The sequence below is a fragment of the Mastacembelus armatus genome, chromosome 22 (assembly GCF_900324485.2).
Source record: "Mastacembelus armatus chromosome 22, fMasArm1.2, whole genome shotgun sequence".
In the NCBI taxonomy this organism is placed as follows: Eukaryota; Metazoa; Chordata; class Actinopteri; order Synbranchiformes; family Mastacembelidae; genus Mastacembelus; species Mastacembelus armatus.
In genome coordinates, this window is record NC_046654.1 from 7,440,612 (window position 1) to 7,466,690 (window position 26,079).

The 26,079-nt window shown below is 43.7% G+C and overlaps 1 protein-coding gene across 4 annotated transcripts in view; it reads right to left on the reverse strand.

Moving 5' to 3' along the window:
* meis2a (Meis homeobox 2a) overlaps nt 1-26,079 on the reverse strand; it is a 79,618-nt gene that overhangs the window by 11,043 nt on the left and 42,496 nt on the right. For all 4 annotated transcript variants that reach the window (XM_026301073.2, XM_026301060.2, XM_026301069.2 and 1 more), the window contains exon 10: nt 14,175-14,251. In XM_026301073.2, the coding sequence (XP_026156858.1) occupies nt 14,175-14,251 (77 nt within the window). The remainder of the gene's footprint in view (nt 1-14,174; nt 14,252-26,079) is intronic.

A 26,079-nucleotide genomic window follows, 5' to 3' on the forward strand; every position in this document is an offset into this window, starting at 1 on the left:
TTCGGTGATAGGTGTTAAATACCCTGTGGCTAGCATTCAATGTTTTGCTGCAACCAATGTGTGTATGTATGTGAGTGAGGGGGGACTGAGGGTAAGGGGACAGAAAAGACAAAAAAATGACACCCAGGTCTTATAGGAAACCTAAAGTACATAATCACAAACATTCCACATGCCTCTGGTTTATGAAGTCTTTCAACGTTATGAGACTTCCCAACTGCTTCAGCCTCATGAGACCTCCCAATTGCATCGTCATCATAAAACAAAGGGCCTTGTGTGTTGATAAATGCTGTGGGAGTTCTGAAGACGAAATAACAGCAAACCAGTCTGTCTGACTTTTTTTTTTCTTGCTTCCTCATCTCAATCTGTCACAAAACTCTTGTTTCTGGTTAACTGACTTGCAGCCACACCTGGTAACTTGCTCCTGTTGTCAGCATTCCTTCCCTGAGAAAACGTCATGCCAAACCACCCTACCCTGGAGCACAGCCAAGAGAGAGAGAACGACTGAGAGGGAGGGTGATGAGACAGAGCAAGAGCCTATTTGCCTGGTTGGCCAATTGCTGTGGAGATTGGAGGGAACCCAGCCAATCAGGAGTGGGGTCACTCACTTGACAAGTTTGTGATGAAAGAAAGAAACAGACCTAGAGACTGAGCAAGACAGGAGAGAGAGAAATATGAAACAAGAAATAAGCATTGGACTTCTCCAAATGCAGACCTGTACCAAATGCAAACAAATGAGGGTTTTTTGAAATTGTGAGATGAAAATAGCTTCCACATTACTGCCTATAGCTGAGCTGCACCTGTCCATTTTGATAGGTCATATACACAGGACAAGGGCGCAAGTTTCCATTTGTCAGTAAGATTCCTAGGACCCAGTTTGTCTTTGCAGCAAGATTAGATGCAATACAAGCTGAACAAGATTGTGCTGAACTCAATCCCTGATCACTGCTTGCAAACATGACTGTCCTCTGGTTCTGATTAGAGCTCATTGCTTCCATACTTTCACCTCAGACAGAAATAAAGATTCAAAACCCCCAGCGATTGAGTCACAGCTCACAGGAATAAAAAGAGGAAGGCTTTAGTTTGACTCTCTCCCCCTGGAAAAGACAGACACAAGAGTAAAAACATTAAATGTCCTTTGACCAGGAAGTGCATGCAAATTAACCCCATGAGGTGAGTGTGTTTAGTATAAGCAAACACTCATTATCGTCCGGACCGACAGTGGGCCAGGCTGGGGCTACTGAACCTTCAACACTGATGTACTGTAGTGTCAACAACACTGGCTCAATCAGCTCACATGGCCCTAACAGGCCCCCTGTAACAGTTTATACATAGCTTGCCACCAGACTGAACCCATGGTATCTCTGGATTTATCATAAACTATCATAGCTTTTCACAGGCTCCACTCATCAAGGATGGTGATAAAAGAGAAAGAGGGTAGGAACGAGGAAGCTTCTTCTCACTCAGCCGATCAGAGAGTTTCCTTTTTTCTATTCCTCCTTCCCTTCTTTAAGTTAAAACAGGAGTCAGGAGACATAAGCTGAGCGAACATTACCTCACCCCCGTGTTTGATTTACTGCAGATGTGAAGCGGAGCAAGGCAGGATCGTTTTTTAGGAACGTCAGAGAGGGCCCACGTTTAGGGCAGCCACTGTGTTTACATAGTTTTACCTCAGCCTCTCTCTCCCTCATCCACAGTGCTTCCATAACCCCCTCTACACTCTTTTGTCTGCTTCTCAAAGGGGGACTGTTTCACCTCTCCTCCATGGACTTTCACCGACCTGTTTTTCTTTCCCTTTTTATTACTCCACTCATTGCCCTTTTGTGGTATCCCCCCCTCAGCTCTATATGAGTAACATTTGCATTTCTCTGTCAGTCTAGCTGCAGAAGTCATTCCTCTCTGAAACCCAGGGTTTCAAGTCATTAAGACTAGAGTGGAAAATCAGACAAAGAATTATATATTTGTGTTGCAAACTGACACGATTTAACGAGCAGCTAATTAAAATAAATCAATAGCACTGCGGCATGCTCACTCTCTGTCTGTCTCTCTTTTCTCAATCTGGTTTTCTGTCAGCACCAAAGAGGTGGAATACTGCAGTGTGGAGTGCAATGCTATTTTAGTGATGGTTTTACTTTTAAACCAGGCTTCAGCTACTGCCCATGCATTATGATGAATAAATAAAAAGAGTTCATTTCAAAAGAGTAAATATCCTAGAGTCCAATGCAATTTGAGTGATATACTGAAATATATAATAATAACACCAAAAATAACTCTAATAAACAGCAAGACAAACAACAAAAGAAACAAACATAGACATCTCTGCCTTTATTTACCCTCCCATCTAACACTTTCCTCCCTCTTCCCCCTGTCCAGTGAGGGCATGTCACCCTTGGGCCTTGCAGTCCAGCATCCTGACCCCTACATGGCGGGCTGTGCAGCCCCAGCTGCTGACTGTCCGTCAAACACCTCCAGAGCAGCGCAGGCCAGGAAGACCACGCTTGTTGCCCCTTTGATCCAGCAAGCAGCAGCTGCTGCTCCACACAGCAGCACTTTGTTCCTCTGTCTCCTCACCACACTCTGTCCTACGGCACAAAAACACTGACTGCAGAAGTGGAGGGAGAGACAGGAGAAGAGGAAAAATGTTGGGGTTATGGAGGGGGGAGAGATTAAAAAAAAACTTGCCAGTTTTTTCCTCCCTACAACATCAACAAGCTCTGACAACAACAGTGGGGGTTTTTCTTGGCCCTGACACAGCTTTCAGGCATCTCCTTCTTGACGCTTCACCCTCCCTTCTTCTTTAGAGATATGATAGTTATTGTTCAAATCAGCCAGGGTGAATGGAATGGACTGGGGCCAAGCCTGCCCCAGGCGTCAACACACCTGTATGAAAGAGACCTTATTGTAGCAACCCAGCATGGATAACCTGCCCTAGCTCTACCAGTTTTCCGATGTCAGGAGGGAGGGTGCAATAATCTCTTCTTTCTTTCTCTTTCTCCCAGATAGTCCCCTAATATTTCCCTTCATTAACCTTCCTTTCCACTGAGGCTGGCACCTCTGCCCTGGAATGTTTTTACTGACAATGTTATTTTTGAATATCACCACTAGACAGGAGGATTAAGGACAGAGCTGATCCACGTCTCCCTTGTTAGCGAGGCCCCTCTTCTTTTACCCCGGCACCCACCCCCCCCAAAGACAACACCTTATTAACGTGCATAGGTGCACAAAAGGTATTCCCTGCCTGCCCAGGAGCTAAGGGACCAACAGTTGTGTTTTCTGTTGCTTTAAGAGCATCTGAAAACATCCAACATGTGTCAATATTAGCCCCCGTCAAAGGTTCCAGCACATAGCGTATGACAGAGGTCATTAGTGCTGGAAGGTAACACTCATTCCTCATAAGCCAGCTTCTCACCTATTGGGTGGGTGAGGGCTTCCTGCTTTCATGCAGAGCCAGCAAGAAACAGAACAGAGACATGCTGGCAGGCTGGCAAACAGACAGACAGACAGACAGACAGACAGACAGACAGACAGACAGACAGACAGACAGACAGACAGACAGACAGACAGACACACACACACACACACACACGTACTCACGCACACACACGCGCACGCACGCACGCACGCACGCACACACACTCACACACACACACACACACACACACACACACACACACACACACACACACACACACACACACACACCCTTTCCTTTCTCTGCAGGTTAAGTGAGAGTAGAATAAAAGAAAAAAATTAATTCAGCATTATCATTACTCTGGCCCATCAGCCTTCCTGAGATGAGTGGGTGTGCTCACAAGATCACCCGATTTTCTCAGCTGTGAAGAGTGGCACCCCAATTGCCCAGATTTTTCATTTTCCCACAGTGCCAGACCTTTTGGGCTCCTTTCTATGTCTCTGAAGGGAGGACAGGTATTATCTCAGTTTCCATCCACTTCTCACTGCTATCATACAAATGTGTGACTTTTTTAGCCTCTCTGTCTCTCTCCTGCACTATTTTTCCATCTCTATTTCTTTACCCTCTCTTTGTCTCTTGCTCCATCTTCTTCTGCTCCCTTTCATTCTCAATCCTTTTTTCCCTCTCTGCCTGGTAATCGAGTGAGAGATTCCGCGACTCTGTGACTCCCCCTTATTGTCAGATATCAAAAAAGGCGGCTTTGTGGATTACCAGGGGAAGCTGATAATGACATGATAGAGGCGTGATATTTCAAACAAAATTGAGTGTCAATTGCCTGCATCGTCTAGGCAACACAAGCGTCTGAAATGCAGCAGCCAGGCAGGAAATAAGGCCAATCTATTTCCTTTGCTTCATATCAAACGTCTCTTTTCTCCCTCCTTTATAAGACTACAATGGGTTCAGCTCAAAAAGAAGAGGGTGCCTGTGAAGAGGGGCTTTAACAGTTATGTCCTTACACAACACACATTCATGCTTGGCTACATATGTGAGCATGCATGTGCTGTACATGTACACACACACCTACAGGCTAGTGAATCCCAAAAGCATTAAAAGAAGTCAGAAAGCAGAACCAATGTGAGGTTGTTCGAGAAAGGTGTCCCCATTTTAAGACTCTCTATAATACGTATGTGTATATGTGTATGCACATACACATGGACTCTCTGATCTTGTGGTTTACTTTTTTCGCCTCACACATTCGTACTATTAACCATGAATTCAGGGAAATGAAAATAAGCAGCCACTTAAGTAATTAAAAAGTGATCCCTAGACTTGGCGGAAAGACTGCCAAGATTCTCTAATGCCTGAATTTAGTTTAGCCACTGCACTTGGAACCCTGAAGAGACAGACTACTGGGGGTTCGCAGGACTGTATGTCTATCTGTGGATGTCTATTTGGAAAGGGATTCTCCCTCCCACTGGGATGTCATCATCCTCTCATCACTGTGTCTCTGGCATATGAGTGAGTGTTTTCACCAAGCCCATGATGTGTCTGAGTGAGTGTGTTTGTGTCTATCACATATTAGTGACCACAGAAACTCATTGGTCAAATGCTGTCAGCTTGCCTCTGACTTCCCTGTTTAATAATTAATCTGAGTTTCAATTGCACATAATCGCTTTGACATACATAAACGCAAACACAGAGGCAAACAAACACACATGTAGGCATGGTCAGAAGCAGAGATTAGGGCTAAAACGCCCAGCAGCAGGATGGTGATATAAATAGCTGGACTTGCTGGCAGAAGCAAGAGTGACAGTATGGAGCAGACCACAGGGACTCTGAAGTGTCTAGTGGCCTGAAGCGAGCCCACTGACTCTCAGATCAGCTCTACCACTGACTGTGTACAGCTTTGACTGGCTTCCTTCAGATATGGCAGACTGAAACAAATACAACATTTGCTGTGTTGCACAGAAGCCACAATCAATTCAGCTTACATTGCAGTGACACTGACATTGAATTTGTGTCCGTGAACTGAAAATGCAATCCTTAACATCAAGGATTTAAAAAAAAAGAAAACTACAGATGACCTTGTTTTCAAATATTCTGCAGTTTAAGAGTAAAAAAAAAACTCTAACCAGAGATGTTATATTAAGATACTAATATATCAGGAAAAAGGTGTGTTTTTTTTTATAAAATGCCAGATATATCATTTTGGAGACTTGATTTTTCTTCACTGAGCTATATCTGAGCAAAGTCTCTCATACAGTATAACAAGAAAATATTAAAGCAGATATGTCTTGGGGGAACTACAGGGATGCATCCTCTACCCCCAGTGGGGAAAAAGGCATTCCCATTGCCCCACCTCCCAACTGCACATGCTCACAGCATCTCCCAATAGAAACATCATCATCAGTAATGGGAGGAATAAATATTCATAAGGCTGTGAAGAGAGAAACCCTAGATTAGTGTAATATACTCATTGTTCCGCCCCATCCTTTCTCCAGCTCTTCTTCTCTATCTCTGCATCTTGTTATGCATGTAATAGTCTTGGCTAATAGTGGCTAATTCCTCGAGCTACCTCTGATAACAGCGTCAAAGTGTACGTGTGTGTTTTTGTGTGCACTGAGAGAATGTGGCACCATTTATTTGTCGTCTCTCCTAAATTACAAATTACCAGGTTTGATATCAGCAAGATTTTGGGCAACATTCTAATTAAGACTGGATTGTTTTTGTGGAGAGGACCTGTGACTTCCTCTCCCCTGCCCTCCCTCTTCTTTTGTGCTTGGCACCGACTCTGCTACTGATATCTCATCTATAACAGGCCTGAACCAGGGCACAGCATGGCTTAAACAAACAAAGGGCTATATTGATTTATAGGGTCTTCCATGATGGGATTATTGGCCTGCACCTCAAAGCCACAGAGGGCGCCCGGCTATGAATCACAGCTTCAGAAAATACACACAGACAGTTACACACAACAGGTAAGAAAAAAATACATTGCAGCATTGTTAAGAATGTAATTCCATTTCCCTATTCCTTTCATATCTAAAAACATTCACTTCCATTGTGTCTAAAAGAAGGGGAAGGGGGGTCCGTGAAGTGACATCACACAAAGAAAGGAAAGACAGAAGAGCTTGCTTATTTACATGGTGTTGCACTATATCCAAACATGGGGAAAGCGGGAATGTAAAGTGTGAAAGAGGGAGGTAAAGAAAAACAGAGTAAGAGAAAAAGTGAGAGAACGAGCATGCCTGGACAGAGAGAAAATACCTTTCAGAGGTTCACAGAGTTTAAGGAGCTCAGCCAAAGAAGGAGCTCCTGTCCTCTCTGGCTCCAAACATCCGCACACACATAAACCCTCACACACACACACACACACACATACACACACCCTTAAGGCCATTCTGTTACACCTGGTCACCTTTATCCTTTTTAGTCCCCCACACTCTCACCCCTCCTTTCAAACACACAACATTCAACCGTTCAAAACATATCACCACCAAGGCACACATAGCAGCACCCTGCGGCTAACACAAAGTTCCTCTGGCTATCTCCCTCAGCAGATAAAACTCATTATTACAAATCTACTCTGTCAGGTTGTCTGATCCTCTGGGGCCTCCGTTTAAATCTCTCTCTCTCTGTCTCCGTCTTGGTCATAAGCCACAAAGAGACCAAGAATCTGCGCCAACTGACCTCTAGAGTAAAAACATAAACACTGACTAGCCATAAAGACACATATAGCGCCATGGCAGCTGAAGCACTTGGTTTTCTTTCCAAACAATTACTAGACCTGAAGTGAAATGCTTTTTTTAAATGCACAACCACAACACCGCATCAAATACACTAAATAAAAAGCACTGATTGACCCTGGTACTCAAAACAACTTTGAAAAAAAAAAATCCATGACATCACCTAGCAAACAATCTAGCAAATGACATATGCACCTATTTAGATGCCTCGTCCCTCTGTTGGCACTTGCCATTGGCACCCATATCAGGCTTTAGAGCTAAATAACAGGCCAATATCCCAGGCTTTCCAGCTGCATGCCCTGAAAGCCCATGGAGAAACCATTCGTCCCAATGAGCTCTAAAGGCAAATGGAAGCTCATAAACAGAGACTTCACTGTATAGACTTTGCATTTTATCTTTCAGCAGTTTCCCCATTTATGAGCCAAGGACCACTATAACACAGGGAGGCAGGGAGGGATGAGCAAGATCGGAGGATGGCAGGGAGACAGTACAGATGACAGTAAGGATGTTAAGAAAGAAGATGATGGCAGAAAGAGCAGAAGAATAAGCATGAGATACAGGTTGGGAGAATGAGGCAGAGGAGAACTAGGGTCACAAATCTTGCTGCTATTCTAGTACGTGACATCTTTGCTCGTTTGCGGCTGCTCATTAACAAACAATACTGCTGTGAAATTGGTTTAATGACAAAGTAATAAAATTGCTATTCTGCTCACAGATGGCCTCAGGCACAGGGAGATTCTGGCGGGCTTACTGTGGCTGCCGGTGAGCATTAAGCTGCTTGTTCATGAAAACAGCATCCTACACTTTCTTATTCACTATCACAAACCTTTTTTTCTTTAAAGTTCTGTCTCCTCCTGCAAATGAAATAAAATTAACCTACTTTCCTCCCTTGCATTCTCCTTGAATTCCCCCTCTCCCACATTCTCACCCTTTTGCTCTCCCTCCGAATTTCTCTCTCTAGTGTATTCCCTTTTCCATTCTGTCTCCCAATTTCACTCCAGTTCTCATCCTAGTACAGAAATTACCATCTTAAAATAAAAAAAAGGAGACTCGCCCACGCAAATGCAGTTCGACTTCATTTCAAACGCGGAGCCCTTGTTATTAAACGACCCACCAATAAAACCAAGCCGTTGAGGAATAAAAGAGCCAAAAGGAGCAGAGAAGTACAAAGACCTCCCTCCTCCCATCTCTCTCCATCGCTCTCTAATGCTTTCTCTGTAATGCCTCTTTCAGCTCTTTGCTCCTCTATCTTGCCTCGTCTGGCTTCGTTCTTCTTGCATGCTGTACTTGCTGGGAGAATTCCACAGCCTTGGAGAGTCTTGCACTTGTAATGGGAAAACAAGTATAAAAGTATTCATTTTTGTGCTTGATCGCCCGGCAGTGCCAGTGTTATTAAAGCACCACCTGTTTTTCATAACTCTAGACTCCGAGGTGGGCACTGAGCTGCACCATGGCCGCGGTGGGTGTCCGTGCCACGCTATGACCCAATGTGCCCCCAGTGCCTGATAAAGTTAGAGTAGCTCTGTTAATCACACTGAGCATTTCAACAGGGCTCATGTACTCACACGCAGCACATGTACTGTGAGTGCACACATAAACACAGTGGCGCGCATTAGCATCAGCTGTTTAAGACTCCCATGGCTTATCCTGTGAGTGCAGCATGTGTTTCAATTGCACCGCGAACAGATATTTGGATCTGTAACAACTGCTGAACAAAATGAAAAACAAAATGAGAACCTACTACAACAGGGAGTCTGTTCTATTTTACTGTGCCAATAATGAAAATATGTTTTTCCAAATGTGTTTCTCTCTCCAAAACAGATAAAATGGGATTATTATTACAGCGTCAAGAAAGCAGCCAGATCAAATGAACTTAGTGGGTAGGGGGTGATGGTAGGGGGGCTGGCACTTGGGATCTGACAACAGAGTCAATTCTGCTAATTAACTGCCAATTAGCGGTCCCTAAATGAGAGGGATCATGATGCGTGTGTTGGCAGTCTCTCCCGCTCTCTCTCCCAGTCAGACACACATATACACTCATGCTTGTACACAAACACACACAAGAGAGGTACACAAACACATACACAGCTCGCAACCTCTCCACACTCCAACTGTATATTTAGCAAGCCAGGGGCGTAAGATGGCCACTGTCGGGAGTCCCTGGTTGCAGCCAAAAAAAGGCCTGACATTTCCATCTGGGTCAAAGTTAGACAGATAACTAGCAACTTCAGTCAACTAGCCCAGCAGTGGAAGAGTCAGAGAAGTAAGGAATAGGCTGTGATACAGAAGAAGGGGGAAAAAGGATCTAAAAAGCTTCTGTGTGAGATTCACAAGACTTAAATACATACAAAGAATGTGGAAAAAAATAGGCGTCTGGGCCAGTTTCATAGCTTTATGTTACATTTGGAAAATATTAGATATTATTTTGCATTTCATAATGGACTTGCCCGCCAAACCAAAGGATCATAAAAATCATAAAAGCCAGTGTTTTTAAGTGTCTCACTGGACTGAAAAAGGGAGTGGAAAATGCTTTACTAAGTGGAGGAACAAATTGGGCTTTCATTTTTCTCTTTCTTGTTCATAGACACTACAAACAAATTTTACTGTTAACACTTTACATGTGAACCTGCAATGTAGCTTCTATGTACCTCTGTTGGGTAATTAGAACTATGAGAGGTCTGAATCCACAGAGGGATTGAAAACAGAAAAAAAAGTATATGAATGGGAATGGGGAACATGCTGTGAGGAGACCTAGAGCACTGAGCTTAGAGTACATGGTTGCTAAACTCAGTTTATCTGCATGCTGTGCTACAGCAGGCTGCAATCTGGCAGGAGAATATGGATCCTGCATAGATAAGCAAAAAGCTGTAAAGGCATATGAATGTAATGACATACACAGTTTGTATTTTTAAATGGAGTATCTTTTTGACCTCTCTTTTTACCTCAGACACCTTCTTTCTTAACTATGTACTGTACACAGAAATCCTTGGCAGCCAACACCATTGTTAGCATTTAATGTCATTCTGACGGCCTAGTCTTATTAGCTCCTCCTGTCTTGTCTCCAAAAAAAACAAAACAGAAAGAAATGTATTAAACCTTAATGTATATATGAATCTATATAGTAAAACATGATGACTATCTGTTAATTAGTGGATTTTATCTTCCTGGTAAGAGGGAACCTAAAAAAGGAAGATAAAACAAAAACAATCAATGTAACATGCCCTGCCCTACATGGCTGAAGAGACTGAGCCTATTTCATCTCCTCAGTGGGCACAGGCTGTTTGGCGCCGTCGTCTGGCGGATATCCTTCCCTTATCATGTGACCCATGCTCCGACTGGGGGCAAAGGTTGGCTGCGATACGCCCCTGTGTCTTAATAACTCACTCATTGTATTCCTTTCTGCCCCTAATTAGAGCCTCTCCCCTGTGTGTGTGTATGTGTGTACGTGTGTGTGTGTCTATGTGTGATTCTATGCCTGTATTCCCCCCTGGGCTGTAGAGAGGAGGCAGAGAAGTAAAAATAGAGTGTGGCTTAGTGCCCTCTTTATTGTTATTAGTGCTCCAGTGGCACAGCAGTCAGTCATCATAGATGCCAAGAACTGACATATTTGCTGTCTGACTTGCTCTGCCTGCCTCCCTCTCTGTCTGTCTCTCTCTCTGTCTCTCTCTCTCTGTCTCTCTTTCTCTGTCTCTCTCTCTCTGTCTCTCTATCTATCTATCTACCTCTCTCTCTTTCTCTTTCTCTCTCTGCCATGGAAATGACCAACTAGCTGGCTGTGAGATGAGGGAATAATGAGGAGACAATTTCCTTCCTTTTTTAGATGCTGTTTCTCTCAGTCATCTGTCATCAATGTCATCTTTCAGGCCTATGGAATAGCCCTGTGTGTGTGCCGTTATATAAGTGTATAGTACGGGTGTGTGTGTGTGTCTGTGTGTGTGTGTGCGTGCACTGCTGCAGTGGTAAATAATGACAGGATAGTTGGTGTGTGTGTTTATGGCAGTGAGTGAGGGCACATCGTGCTGGGTCTGATGCTGAGACATGAAAGGATTCAGTCAGGCCCCATTTAGCCCAGACTGATAGCAGGACACCAGGAGCTGCTGAGGCAGGCAAATATACCGCTGGATACTTTAAACTATAAATGCTTAGACACCTGAGACACCTGAGTCTGCCATTTCACCTACTTATCCCTCAATGCTGACACGGCCCTCACCTTTTTTTCACAATCTTAAACAAATGTAATTACATGTCAAGCCACACCCCAATTCTGTTAGTGTGTCGCCAGTTGTCTCAAATGTAAGTAGAGCAAACACACTACTTAATGGTCAACTAATGGTGTCCTGACACACACACACACACACACACCTCTCTGTATAGACATTAGTGTCCCATTAGTAATGATGTGCATAATGTCCACATAAACACACACTTCTGCACACAGAGGATCAGATTAACAGGATAAAGTCCCTTTTCTTCAGCGGCTCAACACCAGTGCAGTGAGTCTGTGGACTTTAACCTTTTTCTTTGTTCCTTATTAACATTTGACAGCTAATGGCGTGTGGGAGGTGAGGCTGCTAGCTAATGATACAGATACAGAACCAGATGGATTGTCTCTTAAGGAACACAGACCGAATGTTTAAAACCAGCTAGAAGCCGTCGACTGTAGGTGTTGCCTTCTGTGTGTACAGGTGAGCTGCAGGTAAAGGGAGGTGTCAGATTGGGAGGCGGTTTGGGGATTTGTGATGGGGCAAAGGGGGAGAGAGCGAGATGCACTGTCTATTGACTATCACACAGAGCACCCTTGTGCCCTCGCTGGTCTGCGATTGTGCCGGCGGACAAAGCCCTGATTCAGCACATCCTTTCCCCGAGGGAGAGCTCTGGAAACCGAAAACGGCAGCCATCCCCTCCCTTTCCCCTACTCATCCTCGGCCTCTGTCTCTCCCTCCCTCCCTCTGTCTCTATCTTCCTCTCCCTCTCTTTGGGCAGTAATGTGGCAGCGGCCATGCATCAAAGGGAACTACAGAACAATACAAGGGGCCAGCCAGGAATTTGAAGAGCTTTTTTTTTTCTCAACAGGAATTTCATATGGCAACTCTCTGTCATCCTGGGTGGACCATCTCACTAGTCACAGAAACCCAAAATCAGGAAAACAAAGAAACATTTAACTGTACCTTGTTGTTGGATCTGAACTACAGGGGGAAAGAAAACTTAGCATCCTCCCTCTGTATCTCATATTTTTCCACACTGCAAAATAGCCAATAACATGGCTGTATCTAGCATCCAGCCAGCTGACAAGACCCAGAATGTACCAGAGATAGAACAAGGTCTAAGCCTCTCTAATGACTTTATTTGTAAAAATTGAATTCTGGTGTTTTTGTTAGCATGGATGTTGTAGGATTAATACCCAGCTCCATGATCACCTATGTATATCAGCATGTATGTGTCTGTGTGGAAACAAGGTTCATGAGGATGTAACCTGGTGCAAGATTCTTTCAGACTTTTTTTTAAATAAATGGATCTGAGTCATTTCAGCACTAGGCTTGGATTTCATGGGCTCTGAGAAGCAGGGACTCTTCCTACATCTATCTCTGTCTACGTCTCTGTCTGTTTCTCTCGTTCTCTCCTCTCTCAGGTTAGCAGACTATTTCTGCATTAATCACCATGACACAGGCAAGGCAACTCAATTTTCTGCTCCTGTAGGTAAGGTGCATGCCGTCCCGAAACGGTGGCATGAGGCATGAAACAGGCAAGCGGGGGCTAATCTTTGGTTACTGGTGTAATTGAAATGCTATCCACACTGTAGGGTGCATTAAAGTCTGATAACAGCGGTTCCTGTGGCCAATTTAAGTAGCTTGACTTCCCTTAGCTTGAAGGGAATAAAGCAAAGGGTGAGGGAGACAGAGAGACAGAGAGAGAGAATATGTCAGAATAGAAGGGGGGAGGATGAGGGTGATGTTGGGGGGGGGCTGATAGATAAGGCCGACAAACCAGGCTAATTCTCCAGGCATGTTTCTCATTGTGATCCAGGAAAAATGAGAAAAAAAAATGAATCACGGAACCAAAAAATCAATTGACCCTCGGGTGGCTTGTCAGGCTGCGAGCCTGATAAACCTAAAAGCTTCGTTAATGTCGGCCTGCCTGTACCCAACAGATAGAGCACTTTGTAAATGAACCCGCTTTGATAAATATATTAAGGAAAGCTGTGAATAAAAGGCACAGACTTGTCATTTGTAAATAGAACCCCCGCTACATGGAATTAGAATGATAAAATGGGGTTCCATATAATTAAGTTTGTGTAAGACCTGAAATCCGTGCAAATACCTTCCTGGAATTTTGAAAGGAAGCTGTCAGTTCAATTAATCTGAACATCACCCTGAGAATGTACTGAACAAAATTAAGCTGCAGATAAAACCTGGACTAGTATTTTGATAAGTAATTCCTGTATCATTTCTTTGCTTCTGTGATCATTTTATTTAATCCACCACCCCCAGTTATGTGCTAAGCCATCTACAAAGGCCCTGCTGGCCAGGCCACCAAAACCTTAATCCACCATATAGCTTGTGTAAAATGGGAAGGGGGTGGAAAGCAGTTTTGCCTTTTGTGGGGGCACCAGTGGCACTGCTAGGTATGGTTTTGGATGAAGGGGTGGGGTGGGTGTGGGGGCTGTAAGGGTAGCTTATGATCTCTGGCTTTCTCCCTTAAATATATCCCAGTGAATACATGTGCATCAAACCACAGAGACCACTGACTTAACCGCAGAACACATTGCAGATAACACCGGAACATCCCGGTAGCTTAAATATAATAATGTTACAAAGGTTGCCTGTGTGTATTTCTACACGTGCACCTCTGCGTGTCTACGTGCGATTTGGGGTGGGAGGGTTGGGGGGTTGTACATAAACGGTTTTCACACTTTAGGAGTATTAGTCGTCTTGGCTGGAGAAAGAGGCGACGGCTTTTTGAAAATGAAAGGCAGAGCGATGCTGGTGGTGGAGATTGGGCGAATGGAAATCTTGACTCACCAGTTGTTTACTTGTAAGATGGTAAGGCCTGTGTCCTGGGCTAGCTGCTTCTTCTGCTCTTCAGAAGGGTATGGGTGCTGCAGGAGCAAACACAGAGAGAAACACACATGAGCATCTAACCTACAGATTAACATAAATATTCATGTAAGCAATCATAAAGAGAAGCACTGGAAAGGGAACACATGCTCCGAGTCAATCTGGCTGTTGCCTATTACTATTACTGTATGTGTCCAATATGTTCTCATGTTTGTTGTATTGTGTAACCCAAGACTGCACCTTTTCATGACCTCCACCCAAACCTGCCCCTCCTTCACACAGTATGGATATTCAAAGCATATATGTTTCCACCCACACAACACAACACACACACACACACAGACGCACAAACACATACACATACACACACATAGACACACAAGAAGTCAGTGCTAAACCTGTCAGAGCTGGCCAAACAAGTTTGTCAAAACTGTCAACTGTGATAACCCCCTTTCTTATCCCCACCCTGCCCACATGTAAACAACATATAGTGTACAAACTGAACATATGCTCAGAAAAAAAAACAGCAACACATGAACACACACACTCTAACTGAAAAACAAGACATTCCGACAGGCCTAACATAGATACTGTGGTGTCTGAGGATCCTTTTATAATTGAAGGTAACAGAATGAGTGGGTGCTGATTTGCAGTGAATGTGTTTATCTTTCCTTGAATGTCTGACATGTACCCTGGTGGTGGCTCTTTCAAAGACAGCAGCTGCATCCAGACTAATGCTAGAAGAACAGAATGCTGTGAAATCTCCTCCACAACCTCACTGATTTTTACCTGAAAATGTAATTCTGCTACCAGGGCTGCATTGATACTATTTGTGTCAGGTCCAATCTAGAGAACATGGCCTGACATAAATGGCAGACCTTGGGCTGTCTTGCTCCCCCTGGGCCTGCTATGAAGCATGACAAAACAACAGTGATCGCTGGTGACAGATGTCTTTAAGGGCCAGATTAGGAGTCAGGGCGCACGCAAACGAAACAAATGAGACACTATGTGTTTCATTCAGCCGCTGTAGACAGGGAGCATGCATGCGCTCAGTTACACAGACACATGCACACAAATGTGTAAACAGGAATGCACACAGTCACATACAAATATTCATAGATATGACACCTGCAAATCACAACACACAAAAATTCCTTTAAAGGATGACAACTTAAATCTTCCTCTATTTTCAGGTGGTTTCAAGCTCCATTAACACACATTCTCCCCCTTCAAGGAAAACACCTTTAGCCTAACGTGTACCCTTTTTCAGATCCTTTCTTTTGCCCTAGTAATTGAGAAAGCAAATTTTACAGAGCTGGTAATGTCTGTTTCGCTTGTGTTAATTGAATTTGGTTTTAAGTTGAAATGATAACAGTTGTACAAGAACCATTTTCTCATTTACTGCTAAAACGATTGATAGACGTGAGGTTTCATATCAGGAGAGAGGATTGGCCTTTTTAGCAAGTATTGTCTTAATAATGTAGTATTTTCTAATTAAAGGAGGAATGAAAAAAAGATTTGTGGAATGTGCCCAATTAATAACAAACAAGGTTGAGATTGGACAAATAATGAGTCCCAGCTGAAGAGAGGAATTAATTTAATTAGTACTTGTGTATAGTCTCTTTTAATATCCTATAACTGTTCACAAAGGAAAGATGACAATGTCTGCATAGAAGTACATTTTTTGATTTCCAGGTGCTGACATTTCCTTGGCTAGCAGATACAGAGGCATTTCTATGGGCTACTGTGTGTATGTACGTGCACACATGAATGTGTGCAAGAGCATGTACAGTATTCTACAAACATATCTGTCTGTGTGTGTTTGTGTATGTCTGCTCTGGACATCAACAAGAGTGCAACCTCTTTTTTCTTCCCCCTTACACTTCCTTGGTGTTTTCTCATTAGCTATGACCTTGGTCATGATCAAATCATGCTCGCAAATATAACACTACACGGACTCCCTCCCACTCTGTTTTAACGTACCCACGCTACACAAACATATACACTCATCCGCTGGCACATACACAAATAGAGGTGTAGCTAAAGATGATGTGGTATGGAAGTGTGGGGACAGGAGCAGCCTAGATTGGAAATGGGAGTGAGTCATTTACATTGTATTAAGGCTTCCGCAGCCGCTCAGGCCCAGACCCGGTCATCAATCGACTACTGTCAGCCAGAGCGCGCTCTAGCCCAGTGATAAATACGCCGGCCAGCGGCATAGCTTGTCCAGCAGCCACTGTGTAATGAATGGTTTGAACAAACAAGAAAGATGTCTCATCAAGGAGAGTGGGGATGTTAAAGCCCCCCCTCGCACAAAAGCCCTGAGTAAGGAGATTTACTTTGACCACATAGACACAGCACAAAAAATCCTATTTTGCTCAGCTCATACCCATCTCAGCCCTTACTCATTTCCCCACTACTTGCCTCTCTGTGTCAGACTAGATCACCAAGACTTGCATGCACTTGCACATATGCACAGCCAAGCATGCATACAGAGGAGCAAACACAAAAACACACTATGCCTGTATATAACCTTTCCTCATCCTCTCCTCTTCTGCCCTCAGCTCTCTCTCTCACCTTTCTTGATGACCACCCTCCCCAATACACACACACACACACACACACACACACACACACACACACACACACACACACACACACACACACACACACACACACACACACACACACACACACACACACACACACGTACGTTTTATGGCTGAGACTGTAGGCCACCCACACTTTACACTGTGGCAGCTTTCCTTAAAGCATGGCGCTCTGAAATCTCAGCTACACAAAATGGTGTGTGGTGGCAATGGTGAAACACACACACAGACATGATAAGTAAGCCGGCATGGTGGGCTTGGTGGTTACAAGGCTACAGCAGCCGTGAAATTGGAGAATGGCTTTTTAGACCTCTGAGCAACCTTTTAATGTCAATTGCCTCAGTAAAAAAAATATATGTGTTAATAAATCACCTAATGGGCACAAAGATGTGATATGAAAACAGTAAACTTGTGATGAATTGGCCAAAATATATATAATAAACAAAACACATATAGTCAGCGTGCTAAATCTGTTTCTTCCTAGAGATGTCCTTCTGTACCCTCAGGAGACAGTATGACATGGTTATTTAATGGATGGAACACAAACACATAGCAAGATCAAAGATGGTATTGATAATCTTCCCACTAGCTCTGGATTCGCTCAATATGTTCAGTTACAAAAACCAAGTCCAATATCCTTAAAAGAGGATTGACTGCCAAACGTAAAACAGCCAGTCTATAAATAATTAGAGCCAGAAATGAGCAGCTTCAGTTTGTTGTCCCGGCAGCATCTTCGATCGAAAACAGCTCTGTTAATTATGTTAAAGCCTGTTAATGGCACACGCATGCAACATCCTAAAGCACATGTGTTATCCAATTCCTACAATCTGACCTGAAAAGGTACAGCTAAACATCGACACAAACACAGGCACATACACAGGGCATCACACTCTGCCAGGCATTGCAAAGTGATGTGTGTGTGTATGCATGTATCTGACTGCTGGGTAAATTACTGGGTGTGATCTGCTCTGTGCACTCTGATATCTCTGGATGCTATAGCCCCCTGTGGTTGCTGAACATTACAAACTGAGGTGGCTTTATAATCTGCTGTGTATGGTTCTTACCTACCCCTTCCTGAACAAAGCTTTCACCCTATACACTACCCACATCTTTGCTGGACTGCTTTTACCACACCTTTCACCCACACAGGCTCCTATCTCGTCACTCAACATCCAGCTTGATATATATCAGTTTCATAGTCTTGTGACACCTATTTGTTGCTGTCGTCAAATCCTGCAACCCGATCATTATCCTGGCGTTCCGTTCAACCCCCCACTGCTTTTCTTACTGTGCCTCTTCCCCTCCACCCACAGAGTCTGCAGCCCCATGTCTGAGCCAGTGGTGGACCCCATTGATGAATGACATCATCAGTGTGTGACATGAGTTATAGATGCAGGTCACAAGGTTGCAGTGGCTTGCAGACCTAGTCCATTCCATGCTAATGACTCCCAGGAAATCACAGGCCATTTGCTGTTTACTCTCGATGCCATGGCAACACAAAGATTTGTTGGTGATGATTGATGTGATAAAGCCCCAGCTACATTGTCTGTCAAAACTCACATGATGCCAACCTACTAACTGCACACACACATGATCTGCATATATACTGTTCATACACTATACATGTTTGTTTATTTAAATGTCGCACTTAACAGATGTGTCAGTAGTTAAGCAGACATAATTCCATATAATGCTTTATTATTTGTTGACAACATTTGATGGGGCTTGTTGTATTTCTTTTCATATATTCGTTCCTCACATTGATTGGAATCTTATTTGTTTTTAATCAAAGTGACTGGAGAATAATAGTAATAATAATATTCACTGTCAGAAATAACTGCAATCAAATATAAGAATGACATTTTAATATGGAATATGCATTGAGCTGGGGTGAGATTGGCACATTTTAAATATCAAGTTGCCGTTGTTAATAATGTTACATTTGGCTCCTTTGACAAATGGCAAAGAGATTGAATGCATATCGGCATTACTGGGAGATCAAACAGATATGACAAATAAATCCAGGTGGGGTTTTTGAATCCATCACGAGTGTTTACTATGCACAGAGCAATATCTAGCTTTTTCAGTGCACTTTTCTGACAGAATTTATGATTTCAATTGATGGATACAGTTAATTACTACTGTCAACATAAGCATCAAATAGAACTGACAAAAAAGAAGAGCTTTAGATTTCTACGACAATGAAAGAACTGATTTGTATCAAATTACCATAATGATGTGACTTTTTAAAATTTTACTTATTTCACTAAGTATGAGCTAATGTCTGGCTTATTCCCACACCTAACTGAACCCAAACTAAGGATTGCCAGTGGAATAAACTGGATGAAATTCTTTTGAACTTCGTGTAAACCATCCATCCATCCATCCAATCGCAGCCAACTCATTATGTAAACTAAAGTTACATAAAAATGTTTTTCTCTTTCCATTACTATCTTCACATCCATCTCCAGTTTTTTAACATCTATAATCAACTGTATCTCCTCTGCTCTCTTTTTCTTTTCATCCCTCTCGTTCACTCCCCTTTTTTGTGTGTTTTTGGGTGGGTGGAAGTAGGAGGGAGAAGAGGGTTTTCGGGTGTTTGTTTTATTTTACTTGTAACTCCACTGCTTCCTGACAACAGTCTGAAAACAAGCAGGAATGCCACATGACCCATGCCAATGACTGCTGCTCTCGCTTTCACTCTCTTGATTGTGAGCACACACACACACAGCCAACTTATAAACAGAACTCACATGATGCCAATCTATAAACCACACGCACTACATGCCAAACTCTGATAACAGCAAATGAAAGCACATCCATATCTACACCTCACACAATCTGCATTCAGAACATACCAGTACACTTCTGTCTCTCACTCCAGAGCTTCCACAATAACTGTAAGGGCTCTCAGTGGACTGCCCTCTGACAGTAAAACAGTGATGATTGCAAATACAAGGCGGACTGGTGAGGCCCACGGCATCTATTATAGAGCAAAAGGGCCCCCAGTCTGTCTGTCTGCCGCTCTGACTGGCTGGCTGGCTGGCTGGTTGGTTGGCAGTGCATCAGTACTACTACTGCTGTTGCTGCCACGGCCCCCCACAACAATCGCTGGCTGGGCTCCTGAAGCCAACTCCTGGACACCAGCCAGTAGCCTGTTTGCTCTACACCATTAATTTATGTTCACTGGAGATGGTGCAAGGTTGTAGAGAAGCTCTACGGCATAACTACCCTACTTGCCTGCCAAGCTACAGTAACAGTAAAGCGGGTGAGGGGAGTCAGAAGGAGGGAGTATTGAATGGAGAGGGTGAGAAAAGAGCCCTGGGGGATATGCGCAATATAGGCATCTGATTGTACCAAGCTCCATGAGGCTAAATAGCAATCACTCCCACACAATCCCAATGCATCTCCAGACTTAGCGGATCGACCAACAAAAAGAGAGCGATGTTTTAGGGGAACATTTCCAAATGCTATCATGCATAATGAAATGATAAGATATCACTTTCATCCAATAAAGAAAATAAAACTAGAAAATTGCATTCATTACCTACAGAAAGCACCACAAGACTCCCAAACAAGGATCAACTGAGCTCAACCCACAGATCTATTGGAGTTTGCCAGTAGTTATATACACAAGCTGAGTGTGTGGTGGGTTGTGGACCTGGTCTCATTTGTGGCCTGCAGCCATAGAGATGTGCCGATTTAATCATCAGATCTAGTTCATGGCTTCTTTTTCCACCACACAGCTACCTCTTCGCTTTCAAGAGGAGGAATACGATCCCTCTATCCTTACATTGGGGGCCTGGTTTCCTCTTGGTCTCTTCATCTCTCTATCCTTCTCCAGCCATACTACAGAGGCCCCAGCAGCTAGCCCTTTCTCACTATATGCTAACCCACACCGGCCTTGTCTTGTATCCTCTTCACTCTACCTCTTCTCTTCTTCTCTCATCTCAGCCCACTTCTTTCAAAGTTTCCGCTCAAGCTTTAAGCCAGGTCCTAGAGGGCAGGAATTTGGCCTGCTTTTTCAGACCAGTCTGTTGGCTTTGTTGTGGTAACTGCCTGCTCAGGGGCACCCAGCTCTGTTCTGCTCTGCTCTCCAGCTCACTTGATGTAAAAACACAGGCACGCTCACTACTTGCTCTCAAGAAATCTTTAAAACATCTTGTAGCAATGACTACAGCTCAGCTGGAGGATCCTCCTCCAACAGAGGGGTTTGTTCCTATTAAATTTCAATAAGTTTAAATTTACAGGTCTTTTTAACTTTTCTAAAAATGAATCTATTTTTCTATATTCTGTAATGTTGCTTTGTGGGAGTGTGAGGTACTAGGGGTCTTGCCTTTGTGAGGGGCTTTAAGGGACTATAATTCGATCATCAGAGCCCTGACTGGGCTGTCAAGGCAGAAGCCCCACACACTTTGCCAGCACAAGGTCAACCTCATATCCACACCACTTGTCACTGTTAGACATAAAGTCATTCAGAGTACATGCTATACCATTGTGAACAAATTAAGCCTGTGAATAAACAGCAGCTATGGTTAAATGATGTATGTACACACTGTGTAAAAAACGCCCCCAAAAATGTTTAGCCCTTATCAGTTCCTTTTTATTTTTAATATGGGAAGAATAACTTAATTATGTAATTCCAAAACTGTCAATATAAATTACCATAACTACCTCATGACAAATATGGTTTTGTTTTTCTTTAGGTTTCACATGAACTAAAAGAATTCTAAATGTTCTGCATCAAATAGACCTAATTTATTAGACATGATGTAAGCACTCTAACTTACAAGGCACTCTAAACAAATGCTAGGAAAGCACAGGGAACCTGTGACAAGGCAGTAAAGCACTTGGAACCTAAAGCTGTTGATAAAGTGTGTTGGGAAAAGGACTTAACATTAACATACAGGGTCTCTTTAAGTTTAAGTTAAGTTTATCTTCTTTCTCTATTGTGTTCTTTAGACTTTGTTTAATTTCCTAAGTCAAAGAAAAGTGGGGCTGATCTTCAATTGAAATAGTAACAGATTTGTTTGCAGAAAGATGGACAGACTGTGCCAGAGAAAAAAAGGGGGTTTGTTCGCTCTTCAAATAGAAGCTTCTGAGAGTTTCCACTTGACGGTTCTCCCTTTCACTGTGCATTAACTTAATGAGCATAAGTATTCAAATACACAACCAGGACCTCTTTTAGTTCTGTCTCGCTCTCTCTCTTTCTAGTCTCCCCCTGTCTCTTTAAGACTTCACATTCTCGAGAGAAAGGCCAGTATGATCTAATAGCAAGCCTCAGGACACAACAACAAGAGCAGAACCACTTACAGAGGACAAACAAGAAAGCCCTGGGGCCAGCTATGGAATGTCAAGCCAATTTGGAAGATATCATAGGACATTTGTAATGTCAATTTTTGTTTTCAGGTCAAAAATCAAAGGCAAACATGGTGGGTAACATTTGTCCATTACAGTGCAGGCAGGAACACCCCCTCCCCATTCAAAAAACAGCTGCAGGGGACACTTCCTGTTTGCTAATGATGCTAAATGTGTTCAAGTCAGCCATGTCAAATTTTTTCTCCCTCTGAATGGACAGCTGGGGTGGAAAGAAAGATTTTCTCTCCACTGTCTCCTTTTTTTTGTCTATCCTCTGCCAGTGAGAGAAGCTCTTAGACCCATCACCACCAGACACATCAGATCATGTCCATGTCAGTGAGACAGAGGAGAATAGCTGATGGTAACTATAGGTGCATTCATCTGAGATCACAAGTACTTCCATGGAACAGAGCCAGCCCAGCCCTGATCTGTCACCACCCCTTCCCTACCTGTTGTGTCTGTTCTCTCTTACTGAATACCATTTTTACCTTTCAGTAATGCATGTCTTCTGAGTTTCCTTTCATCTAGGAGTGTATGAGTCAAGGAGATATCTCCTGTCATTGCTCAACACCCAGCTGGCTGGCTGCATAGGGCTGTGGTGACTGACAAATGCCCTCAGGATCTTTCACTTTCTTAATGTTCCTCAAAGCAGAGGTGACATGTGATGGGAATTAAAACGCCTTGATGATGTTTGCCGCTAGAAGAGAAGAGAAGAGAAGAGAAGAGAAGAGAAGAGAAGAGAAGAGAAGAGAAGAGAAGAGAAGAGAAGAGGTTTATGGCTTTTAGGCCTGGTTAATAGCACCCAATCTTTAAGTGCATTATTCCATACTCTCCTACTCTGTCCTTGTAGTGCTCTTAGGCTCAATCCTGCCCGGAGGCCAAAGTGACCTTTGACCTGGCTGGCCTCCCTCACTACAGCCCTCTCGTTTGTTAGGGGCTTTATCCACTGACAAAGCAGGCAGGAAGTTGGCAGCCACCCAGCAACCCCATGGGAGGATGACCATCAGCTAGCTCAGCTTACTGCTTGCACCAGGATGGTGGGGAGCATGTGTGTTTGTGTGTGTTTGTCTGCGCACTGCTGCTTGTGTCCTTGTCTTTGCATGTGTACTTGCATATACAGTGCTTATGCATGCATGCAGATATATCGGCTTATGCATATGCATCTGCAAGCACTCGTGTAGATGAGTGAAAACTTTAGAATTGTGGATGACCTTTTTGGGTTTTTTTTTTGCTTACTGTGCAAGCAAATGGCATGCAAAAAAAGAGCCTGGAAGCTACAACCTCCCCTGTCTCCAAGCTAACCCGATCAGCTACGCATGTTAGCAACAATCAGGCAACCTTCCAGCCGCTGGACTCAGGGGACCACAGCACACTTTAGTCTCTCTCTCACTCTCCACTTTTGTTCCTCCTTCTCTCTGCAGCCTGCTCATCAGAGCGCTCAGAACAGCTCACTAAAACATTATATCATAAGACACTCCAGTTTCACTCTCGCCACTCCATAAAAGTCAGGTAATTCATTCTTCATTTATATACCTTCCCATTAATAAAGCTGATGAACTTTTACTCCTTAAATCTAATGGGCCATTTTGCCGTGACTGCCAATGCTTTCCGTTTTCTCCGTGTCTCTCCGTCTGCCTTTCCTCTTCCTCTACTCTACTAGTGCTTTTGACAAAACTAATCCACAGCCGCTCAGCCACTGCTCGCATGCACTGTTTTACAGGTGAAGCAAGCAAGAGAAGGATTTGGAGATTTTTGAGGCTTTTGACTGACCCCTGCCAGACAAGAAGTGACACGTACTGTATGGTGGATTTGTTGTAGCTGTCTCCGTCTCTCTCTCTCTCTCTCTGTCACTACCTCTCTCTATCTGGGTGCAACACAAGGTCATTGACCTCTGGGCCTAAAGCAAGGCATGATGGCTCCCCGGCTCGGAGGCTGTTGACAAGTGTCTGTGTTCTTTTCAACAACTCGTTGAACCACCCCCCTACCCCTTCCCTTCTCAGGAATGTAACACAACCACTCACTGAGGTAACCCAAGCTCCTCCCCTATCCTATCCTTCATTTACAGAAAGAGAAAGACACAGAGTGAGAATGAGAGTGAAAGCAAGACCTACTGGGGATGTTATACAGCTGCCCCCATTTCCCCATCTAACTCTTGCTCCCTCTCTATTTCTCTTCCTTTCTTTAGATTTGCTTCTAGCCCACTGCCTTTGGAATAATTAATGATGCAACTGAGCCGAGGAGAGGACTCTGACCAGCATGGGCTGTTCCTGAATGCCTGGGTAGCTGTTCTACGGAGGACCGGAAAATAGAAAGAGAGTTAGACATGGAGAGACAGATTGGCAGAGGAAGAGAAAGACATAAAACAGTCAGTTGGTGAGAGAAAAAGATTGTTAATAGTCTGTTCCCCAACAACCCAGTCTTCCTCTCGTCCCCTCTGGTCTAATCCTCCATCCCCATCCCCCTCTCCTCTCTTCCATCCTGATGGCAGGATTGAGGGGCCTGACCTGTCTGATGATTGATGGTAATGTCTCAGGAAGTCATTTTCCCCAACAGCACCCCGTTGCCTTTCACCAGGCCTGGTGCAGAGGTGAGCCCATCACATGGACGCTTTTAACTCTTTGCTCACTTGCCGCCAGATCTCTCTGACCCATCTATCTCAAAGACCCTCACACCCACACCTTCTCTGCCCACACTGTCAAGGGCCACACTTCTGATGCTATGGAGTGAGAAAGTTGATTATGCTACAGAACAATTGAAACAGAAAAAGCAAAATTAAAAAAAGAAAACACTGACAACAAAGGTGTTATTGAGAAAAAAACCTCAAGCCATCTTGAAGTGGATCTGCCAAGTGGCCTCTAATTCAGGTTGCTGGGGATGTATACCCACGATTCCATTACTGTCAGCGCTTACCACCTCCATTATGGCAATTAGGATATGGCTCCAACACTAGGAATGCTTTGCTATGCTCTGGAATTGCTAACATCTGCAGAGTCTCCGCTCCATGCGTCAGAGAAGAGTTGTCTTTTCTTAAACACACATCTTTTTACAGTCACACTGTCTTCTGTTTTTTTTCCTTGAGTTTCTTCCGCACTGTTCTCCACATTTATTTTCTTAATTCGACTCAAACTGTGCCTTAAAGAGATCCCTCTCTGTTTGAGTCCAAATAACCTAAAATGATCCGTGAAGAGCCTTGCGGTTCCCATTTTCAATAGGCTTCATTAGTTTTTAATATCTAGCCAAGGAAAGGAGGGGAAAATGGCATGGAGATAATCAATGGAAAGGGGATGGTAGCCTATTAATCTCCCCCAAAGGATTGTGGGTTAATACACGCTCTTGCATAGGCAAACATGGTTGTGTGATGAACACATCTGTCTGCCTGGATGGGCTACTTAATGAAACAGCCAGCATTTGGCTGCTGAGATGGATGTCGTTCCCCCAGTGAAAAATAGATTTCCTCTCCCACTATGCTGAGGCAGAGCCACACATGATAGGGCTCCATTCAAATCACTGGAGACTTGACTGTGTGAGAGCAACTTAAACAATGAGAGTGCTGGGCAGGACAGGTGACGCATGGCTACTAGAGCAAATCTGCATGGAGATCATATCAGGGAATCCTAATGTGAACAAGAGTCTAACTGATCTGGGAAAGAGAAAAGATACAGAAAGACTAGAAGAGTCGTACAGTAGACAGACAGAGAAGACCAAGGGAGAGGAGAGATGAAGGCTGAGCCACCTGGGATAGATAAGCAGTCTGAGTGTGCTTAAGTGACAGTGTTTGTTAGACTCTGTGTGAAAACCCTGGTGTATGTGAATGCATGTGCAGGCATTCTTGCCCATCTGCCAAAATGTGTGCATGTTTCTGTGTGTGTGTTTCTGTATCCTGACAGTGTCGGAGGTGACCC